This window comes from Saccoglossus kowalevskii, chromosome 16 (genome assembly GCF_978046115.1).
Source record: "Saccoglossus kowalevskii chromosome 16, keSacKowa6.1, whole genome shotgun sequence".
Lineage (NCBI taxonomy): Eukaryota > Metazoa > Hemichordata > Enteropneusta > Harrimaniidae > Saccoglossus > Saccoglossus kowalevskii.
This window is the reverse complement of record NC_140656.1, coordinates 15794374-15804336: the sequence shown is the minus strand read 5'-3', so window position 1 is coordinate 15804336 and position 9963 is coordinate 15794374. Positions and strand designations below refer to the sequence as shown.

Here is a 9963-nt window from a genome sequence, read left to right as displayed (position 1 = left end):
ACAAGTGTTATTGCTGTAAATAATTATGAACAATAAAAACTGAAATTTAGAAAAACTATGAACAAAAAATAATGAAAGTCTGTGATTTTCTGCACAGTTTCCAGGAAATTATTAACCGAACCATAACATTTATAAAAAGCACAGTGCTGAGATTCACTTCGAGTATATCAGAAATTTAATCTTACAATTGCATACGAGTCGTCAAAACGTACAGTTTGGTGACATAATTCAAATTTTGTATAGTTCAATATGCATACAACCACCCATGTACTAGTACATTTTGACAATAAGCCCCACTTTCACATTGTGCAAATACAAACAAGACATTAACCTTCCTGACAGTAACATGTAAGCGTTGTATTAACCCGAATGAAAAGTCTTGAGTCACGGCGAATACTTCTATGAGTCGCCCATTTAAAAACCGCTTCAACTAGCCAAGGCCAATCAATAATGTGCGGGGTCATTAATTAAATAATATTAATTTTATTAACACTTACACATTCCCCGGAGGGATTGGCAATGGCTATAAATGTTTAAGAAAGAATAAAAGGTTAAAAAAATAAAATAAATAATATAAAATAAAAACATACAAAAAACTAAGCTAATACATTACTGTAACAGAGAAAGAACATATTAAGACTAAATTATTATACAATAAAAAGATAGAAAAAATGCAAAACTTAACTGTGAACGAAAATTGTCACTGGGGTTGCTGTCTTATTTCAAAACACTTCTTTAAGCACCTTGCTACAGGGAGTGTTAGACCACTGTTGTTTAGCAAGGCTATGAATTGTGTCTTTCTAAATTGGTGACAAATTTTGGTTTTTGCCATTTCAAATAAGACATTTCTATCGGGGGTACAACTTTTGCATGACATCATTAGGTGATATTCATCTTCTACTTGATTCTGATCACAAAGGTTACATAATCTATTAGCAAGGGGTTGTGTCTGTCAGTCACAATATTTTGCAGGGTAACAAGGTAGGTTTCAAAAGCAAAATTGTTTTTTAATTCTCTGTATGTTCTTAAAGGGGAGCAGAGGTGTGGCTTTTGTCACTCTGTACATGAAATTTGAGATCTATGAATGAATTCTGTCGATAAAAACAACTTATATGTGCTGCGAAATGCCCTAAATATCGGGTATAAAACCGGCTGTGAAGCAGATGACAAACGACCGCTTTGCCTAGCGTCATTTCGCCTCTAGAGGGCCAGTCAGATGATGTCTTCAGTGAACACTGATAATTGAACTCATTCATGCCAGTACGTCAATCCCATAAAAATGCTACTATGAAAGACCTTGTTAACTGACTACTTAAAAGTTGAAACATGGAGAGGTATTGTGTTATGAATGCCATAACGATTCATGTTATGTTTATCGAAATCCTAGATAAAAAATCACGTTGTTGGTTGCGAGAAATCGGCAGAAGAACTAACCTGAAAATGAAGACACGTACAGCGCTCTAGCTATAGTAAACAGTGAGTAAATAAATATTGTTTGAGTTAAAAACTAAATTAGAAATACGCTAATATCACTTGAACTACAGTAATCATTTCGCCCAACTTCCCACTTTTAATCGACCGCTTATCGCTTAATTTCCAACCGCACTGTATTTTCCGACCGGAAAACGACCGCATTTTTATCGTAATTTTTCTCTCACCGACTCATTGAAAACACCGACCGGTCGCCCAAACACTGGTCACTTGCACAGGAGTGATCGAAATAGTGGTTTTGAGTGATACAGTTTGGGGATACAACGGGTACAAACTATTATACCACATTGTATCGTTCGCGGACGATTAAATAACTGACTTTGCGTAATTATTATGAAAGCGATATATTAGAATGTTGAAATTTTTAGAGCTGGTACGACATTGTAAACAAATTTGCGTAATTAGAAAAGCAACGCACTAAGTAAGCGACCTCAAAATATACAAGTTTGCGTACAGCACCGTCAGAACTAATAACAATTGTACAAGATCGACGCGCGGAGCAGGAAAGAAAAAAAATTGCTAAGGTAACGCGCCTGTTCAGTGCGTGACTTGGGGGTCAAACTTCGGTCAACACACACTTGATGTCAGCATCGCCGCGCAGTAAGTTACGCAATGAAGTACTTAAAGTTCAATTGCGTCCCAAAATGATGTCGTTGATCACTCAGTCTTTTGCAAAATATTATAACTAGTTTCCAAGCTTTTGATGCAGCCAGATTTATTTAACTTTGTGGCAATATATTCTTTTTAATTTCCCAGTCCTTTCTGTTCATTCATTGTCTTGACAATTGCTGTGCGAGCTTTTCGTACTCGACCGCGGTCAGACGGCGTCATGAAATCTAGGCATAAAAGGCAGGCGACCTGCGGCTGTTTGATTTCCTACTCTCTCCTAAGCTAGCGATTGGTGAGAATGGTTATTAATATATTACCCGATGTACAAATCGGACAGTCAAACCGCAATTGTGTTGAAACATTTTTAGGGCAGTAAGTAACGTCAGAATATTGTTTAAGGGATTGGTCAGTTACTTCGGCCTGGGGGGGGGGGGGTCGGCAGATTCCATTTTGCCAGCTGTAAATCTCAGTTGACCCACCCCCTATCTAATAAAAAAAGGTGGGTGACACCCCCCCCCCCCACAACATTATATTATTATGTGCTTATGAAAACAAAGCAAACTTTGATTTTTGTTTAAATTTGTGTTGGATTTTGGTATTTTACAGAGCAAAATATGCATATTTAAAAGTTAAAAAAACAAAAAAACTATTTATTTATTTTTTCATCATTTATTTTAATTTATATATCAGCATTTTCACAAATTTAACTTTTTTGATTTGCTGAACAAAAACTGTCACTGCTCTTTGTACTAATTGCTACATGTTGTCTTTCCGTCTCCTGTTATAATTGGATAAATCCAGTAAATATTTTATACAATGGTGACTTCAGACTTTAAATAAATAATCAGCAGCACATGGACTTGGGATGTGTTTAAAACTTAACTGTATAATTGGGATTCTAGCCGCATTGCATAATCTGTTAGTTATTTGGCAACTTTAACCTCAGAATATTTAGCCTATGATATTTTTGCATCAACAAATTTATAGGCAATATAGGTAATAGTTATTATTAAGAACACATTTGTACGATTAACTTTTTTATCGTTTGTTCTGAAATAAAATTTTTAAAAATATATGCATGAGCGCGTGTGTGAATTCTGGAAAACATGATATCAAAAACAGGGTGACCCCCCCCCCCTATTCGCAAAATCAAAAACAGGGTAACCCCCCTACTGATCCACCGACCCCCCCCAGGCCGAAGTAACTGACCAATCCCTAAAATAAAATATTCCATCCCAATCAAATCTAGGTCAAAGGGTCAAATTGCGCGCATATAATTATAGATAGTTAAAAAATAAATATATTTGAATTTTTGACGGCTATTCAACGTTTGTGCAAACCAGAATAATAAAAAGAAGTAGTGTATACAATAGCGATATGACTGAGATATCATGGCATTTGTTTACAATATTGTACCGGCTCTAGTATTGGACACAGATGAAGTTGTTCGCGAACGATACAGAGTGGTATAGATTTGAAGAGCCGTTCAGAATTTATAATAGTTAACACTCGCTGTATATCCCCAAACATTTTGACTACTCCTGTGCCGGTGACCTGTGTTTGGGTGAGCGGTCGGTGTTTTCAATAAGCGAGCGAGAGAGAAAAAAACGGTAAAAATGTGGTCGTTTTCCGGTTGGAAAATACAGTGAGGTCGGAAATTAAGCGATCGTTTAAAAAGTGGGAAGTTGGGCAAAATGAGTACTGTGGTTCAAGTGATATTAGCATATTTCTCATTTAGTTTTAACTCGTACAATATTTATTCACTCACTGTTTACTATAGCCAGAACGCTGTACGTGTCTTCACTTTCAGGTTAGTTCTTTCGCCGATTTCTCGCAACCAGCAACGTGAATTTTTATTTGGGATTTCGATAAACATAACATGAATCGTTATGGCATTCATAACACAATACCTCTTCATGTTTCAACTTTTAAGTAGTCAGTTAACAAGGTCTTTCATAGTAGCATTTGTATGGGATTAACGTACTAGCATGAATGAGTTCAATTATCAGTGTTCACTGATGACATCATCTGACTGGCCCTCTAGAGGCGAAATGACACCAGGAAAAGCGGAAGTTTGTCGTCTGCTTCACAGCCCGTTTTATACCCGATATTTAGGGCATTTCGCAGCACATATAAGTTATTTTTATCGACAGAATTCATTCATAGATCTCAAATTTTATGTACAGAGTGACAAAAGCCACACATCTGCTCCCCTTTAATTTATTTACATTTCATTTTGGTTTGATTAATTGTCGTTTAAATGATGTTTGTATATTTTTATTAATTTGTCCTAATTGCCTTGTTGTTAGAATTTCATTGTTGTCAACCAGGTTATACTGGTTGATGTTAATCAACTATTTTACTATGTTACTATTAATTTCTTAATATTAATAATTTACTATTAAACTCAAAAACATCGTAGTGTTATTACTTCTACACCAGGCAACACCAATTATATCCAACATCGATTTAGAATTACTGTGGACATTTTTTGCTTTTCCATAAAGCAGCAGATTCCCTTTTTTAATAATCAAAACTACCCTTGATACCCTTGATAAGTATGTCCATTGTTTCAAAACAACGACTATCCCAAGAGATTTTCGTCTTCTCAATTTCTCAAGATAAACGTCCCAGGGTTGTTTTGTTTACTAGAAGGAAATTTCCTTTGACAGCATTACTTGAATTAATTTCCATTGAACAAAAAGCAGCAAATACTCTTACTGAAGCACAGAATTGGCATGATTTTCCCCGGCCATTCACGCAAACTGCAAATCAAGACTTTTACCGCATCCATAGTTGTTGACAGCCGATGGATGATGATGTGTGTATTGTGACGTATTTTGACCCCCGGATTCTGACCTTGCATTCTTGCCACATTTACTTTCATACCCGTTCAATTTCCTTTCATTATTTCATCCAGATTCCATGATATTTTATATTTAAAACCAACCTTTATTTCCGCAGACACAGCGGCGATCGCCAACATATCTACAAATAACCTCGCTCTCAGGAGCTGAGGAATAAGTAAGCTAGGGGGCCTTTTTAGTGCCCGGATGTTGAGCGCTGAGTGTTCATTGATTTAACGGGGACTTGGAAGCGTGGTTGCAGTTCGGTGCTTATATTTGAAACAGAACATCTTGTGACAATAAGAAAATGGAGGATGATGACGACGGTGTCGGCTTTCTGTACAAAACGATGTGTAAGTTTTCGTTAAAGGTTTGTTTTTGTATTTTTTCTTAATTCTGTGATAAGCGTCAATATAAAAGAAGGTCGTGTGCTTAGTGGAATGACCCGGAAGTGATTGGAAATAATGCATTTTCCTTTGTTCAATTTTCTGAATGTTCATCCGTATACTGATCTATAACAAGTAACACATTCTTATTACAGCTACCACTACCGTATACGGTTTAATGGAATGAAAACGTTATGAAACAGATTATAGGTCTCCTCCCCGCGCCAAATAAACACGTGGAAGACATTGCAACGTGACATGTTTTCACATACGTTGTCAGTAACCAATCTCTAACAATCTCTAATCAGATTTAAAGGTTGACCTTTATAAACATGAAGGGGTATATATGCAGAGATAATTTAGCCAAAAAAAAATCTTGAAGAGAAAATGATGAAAATAAATATATACATGTATTTATTAAAAATACACTCATATTGGGTGGGGTTGTACATTTATAACTATAACTCTAATCCAAACCCTGTCCTCTAGTGCTCATTCCCATTTCAATTCTATATATCCCACTTTGGGTCACTTATAGGTATTTGGAAGGGCATATTGAATTACTGTAGAATACTTTATTTTAGCTGGAATTAATTTTCGCTGATTTTTTTGGGGTGTTTTGTATGGAATTTATTTGTACTGATTATTGACAAGTTGAATGCAAAATATAGGAAAAAAGGTATATTCGCTTGATTTTATTTTCACTGAATCATTCCTTCAGTGAAAATAGCAAAGAAAGCTAAAAACATACAATGTTGTTTTAGCTAAAAAATATGTAATAAAAGTAGATATCAAGGCATTTCTTTGATGCGTATTTCATTTCGGGTGTACTAGAGGGTCTTGCATGTATCCATTAGACAAACATACTTACAATGTAATTGACTTTCAAGAAAAAAACCCTAAGCCCCCTAACTCGATGATTTTTTAGCTTTATTTAAGAGGCTCACTTATATTCATATTCTGCAGTTAATTTCTCGATACACACAATCTTGACATTTTTTTTAAAAATGTTTTTGTCTCTCCTGACTATTTTTTTTTTTTGCAAATTGCAAATGCTAGTGCTGACACAGTGCATTTTGACATGACAGGGCTGTGTGGCCATCTCCCTATCAAATGGCATTTTTTTTTTAATGCGCTATCCTGCCGTCAACCAGGCTCGGTCGAACACAAGCACCAGTGAACCTTAACCAAGTTTCCCCCAAAGTCGCATTCGCATAGTCGCATAGTGAATGAATCTCGGCCAGTGGAATTGGCCTTCCCATTGAGTCTGTGGCACACTCACCCAGGGTCGGGGTCGACCCTTTGATGTTCAGCCTAAGGTAGGATTTGAACTTGGGTTTACCAATCAGTCTGATGTTACAACCACTATGCTAACAGTGACCGGTCACAATCTTAACATTTAATGGTGAAAATATTGATCAGAAGATCAGATCAGAAGACTTGCAGATGAGACTGTGAAGTGAGAATGCGATTTTAAAGAAATTATTTTATAAAAAATAAAATTATTATTCAAGTTTTTCTGGGGTGTGTGTATGATCAAAATGTGCAATACTAGTGTGTTAAATGGGTGATGACAAGCTGTCCTTCATCACCAAATCATGAAAAGGATAGACAGACATTTTGGGCTTTACCATTTCATAGGAGTGTAATTACTCTTTATTGTAAAGTGTATGACATAATTGTGACTTCATTCCATGATACTGATAAAAAAAAATAGCTAGCAAAGAATATTAGACAATTTTTCAATTAATACTTGTATAATACATGTATATGTTTATTACAAGGATATTGCAAAGTATACACGGAGACAGTATAGCGAGAGTATTGATTGACGTGCAGCGGAGGTTGATGCGACCACGTACTGTCTGAGTGCATACTTTGCAGTATATTTATAATTATACATCTTTTCTTCCCAGGAATACATCATTGGAATGCCGAAATCCCAAACTTTTTAGAACAGATTTAGCTAACTTCTTTGTGTAGGGTCCATTCAAACCAATCGACACACAGCAGAGGTTGATGTGACCGCATACTGTTTGACTGCATACTTTGCAGTATCCTTATTATAACCTTATTATTACCTATACATCTTTCCTCCCAGGAATACTTGATGGAAATGCCGAAATATTAAATTTTTAGAACAGATTTAGCAAACTTCTCTGTGTGGGGTCCGTCCGGTCAAACCCTGGGGGCAGACATGTTTGTTTTTATTATTAGAGGATGCTTACACATGTAATCACTCCATATTTGGAAATCGTGTTTCCTAATATGGTAGGATGGAAATATCCAGTGCAATACTGCAAAATTACGCTGTAACTTATGGCGTTACGGAGACAGATGTATAATATTTATGTATTATTTGTTTTTTAGTATCAAGAGATCCAAAGAAACGTCGGATAAAACCTGTTGAGAAACATTTAATTCAAGTAACCTTTGGTGATGACAGTGAAGACGACAGTGATTTTGAAATAGAAGGCCATGATGATGATGATGGTATGTATGCCAGTGTAGGATATGCGAGGACAATTACAATTACAGACACTATCATGACATTGATTGTACATGTATGTAGGTTTATGTAAAATATTTTATTGCGTTAAGTTTCACTTAAATGTAATTATTATACTCATGCACTACAATGATACAAATGCTCTTTTATATTTTTATACAAATCCTCTCCCACCTACTTACAAATGGATCTTCAGGATTATCTTGCCACATAGTTTTCTATATTTCCTTCAATAAAAATATGCTACAGAAATATTATTTAAATACAGACAATCTTTGAGTTTCGTATTTGCTCTATTAGAAGCACATCTCTTATTGAAACGCACATAGACAAAAACTTGCATTTTGTATTGTATACTGGATCATTAAAAATATAACTTCTGTGATTTACATATTAAGTGCTTGCACTTCCAATAAAAGAAACTTGGTACATTGATGCAAATATTTTGAATAATATCCATCTGCACATTAGAAATATCTGTTCATATAAATGTCAAGTCATTGTACTATTTACAAATTTCTCTATTAATAATTTACATTTAAAAGTTACCGGTATATCTTTCTGTCTTAGAAGGATGGTACATTTTGTGTGCGGTATAACCTACAATATTATACATGTATGCATTTAGCTCTGAAAACAGGAAAGTTTACCATGCTGTACAAACGGCTGTATCTACATTTGTTCAAATTTCAAGTTATGTGGGGTAAACTTGGTGACCAACATTGAACATGTTGTGTATGGCAATCAACTGTATATAAACGAGTACAAAAATGCAGTTTAGAAGAACATATTTTGCATCATAAGGCTTTACATCATATTATTCTAAACTTGAAACCAAACACATGGTCAATATGAACAACCATGTTACATGTATGTGTGTGGTAAAAGCAAGGATGACACTAAGTTCCCTGTTGTCAGCAAATAAAACTGCTGAAAATCTGAACACCTGAGCTTTACACCAAGTATTGTTAGCATTACATGTCATACTAATAATTGATTGCATGATTGCAATGAAAGTCCAGAGTGAATTTTCATATTTCCTGATTATCCTGCATTTCCAGGGGAACCTGGGTTATCTTATTTTACCCTTTTCATCTTGCTCGCAAAATACAATTTGTAGGTAGTGAAGTGGCTGTCAGTATTTTTAACAACTTACTTGTCTTAGCAATAAATAGATCAAATTGTTTTATCCGTGTCTGTCGTAGTCCAAAATGGGGACTTGTGTTTTGGGTTCTGTCTGTGCATTCAATCATCGTCATTTCTCAGAGATGCCTAGACAAATTTTCTTCAAAGCTGGTACAAAGACATTCAGCCGAATGGCGGCCATTTTCGTCAAAAAACGAATAAAATCACAAAATTCAAACATGTCATCAACTGGTTCTTGGACATGTCTTGATGGATTGCATTCAAACTTGGCATTGACATCATTCATAGTGGGTTACTGATGCACGTCATTGTTTTTCGTGATTTGATTCAAAATTGCTGACTGGTGGCCATTTTGTTTTTATAAGTGTTCTGCCCATTTTACAGAGATGATTTTACAGATTGGTTTTAAATTTGGTACAAAGGCAAAATATAATGTGTTTAAGTTGTAAGTTGGTACATCACAAGTTATGATAACATGTGATTAATACTTTGTTTTATTTTGTTTGACCTTCAACTGACTGCCATTAATAGTTTAGACATGTCATTAACAGTTTCTGGGGCTTGCCTTGACAAATTTCATTTAAACTTAGTCTTTATACCTGTTTCATGCATATTTGTAGTTAATATGCTAAATACTATCCCAAAAATTGAACATAATCTGACTATTCTTTTCATTTTCACTAAAACATGACAGGACTACATGTATGTCATTGACAATGACTTGTTATCAATGTATTCCTGACACACTGTAGTTGCTCACAGTGTCATATTGGATATGCGTCCCCTACGACCTAAACATTGTACAACAGTTGTAAAATACATTGTTTATTTACACAAAATTGAAACATATTTTTAGAAGATGACTTCGTGCTTTTTCATGACCAGTTTCCTCTTTTCGTTACAAATTCTTGTACACAAAATTTTGGTTTGTTGACTCCAAAATTCTGGTTCATTTCAATAAATACTGAAGAGTTTA

At 35.1% G+C, this 9963-nt stretch overlaps 1 protein-coding gene across 3 annotated transcripts in view; it reads left to right on the top strand.

Annotated features, from left to right (window-relative positions):
• Window positions 1-5138: 5138 nt before the first annotated feature.
• Window positions 5139-9963, top strand: part of LOC100377061 (PHD finger protein 14-like) — a 31839-nt gene continuing 27014 nt past the window's right edge. For all 3 annotated transcript variants that reach the window (XM_085491124.1, XM_085491123.1, XM_085491121.1), the window contains exons 1-2: window positions 5139-5299; window positions 7703-7825. In XM_085491124.1, the coding sequence (XP_085347250.1) occupies window positions 5254-5299; window positions 7703-7825 (169 nt within the window). In that variant the 5' untranslated portion in view covers window positions 5139-5253. The remainder of the gene's footprint in view (window positions 5300-7702; window positions 7826-9963) is intronic.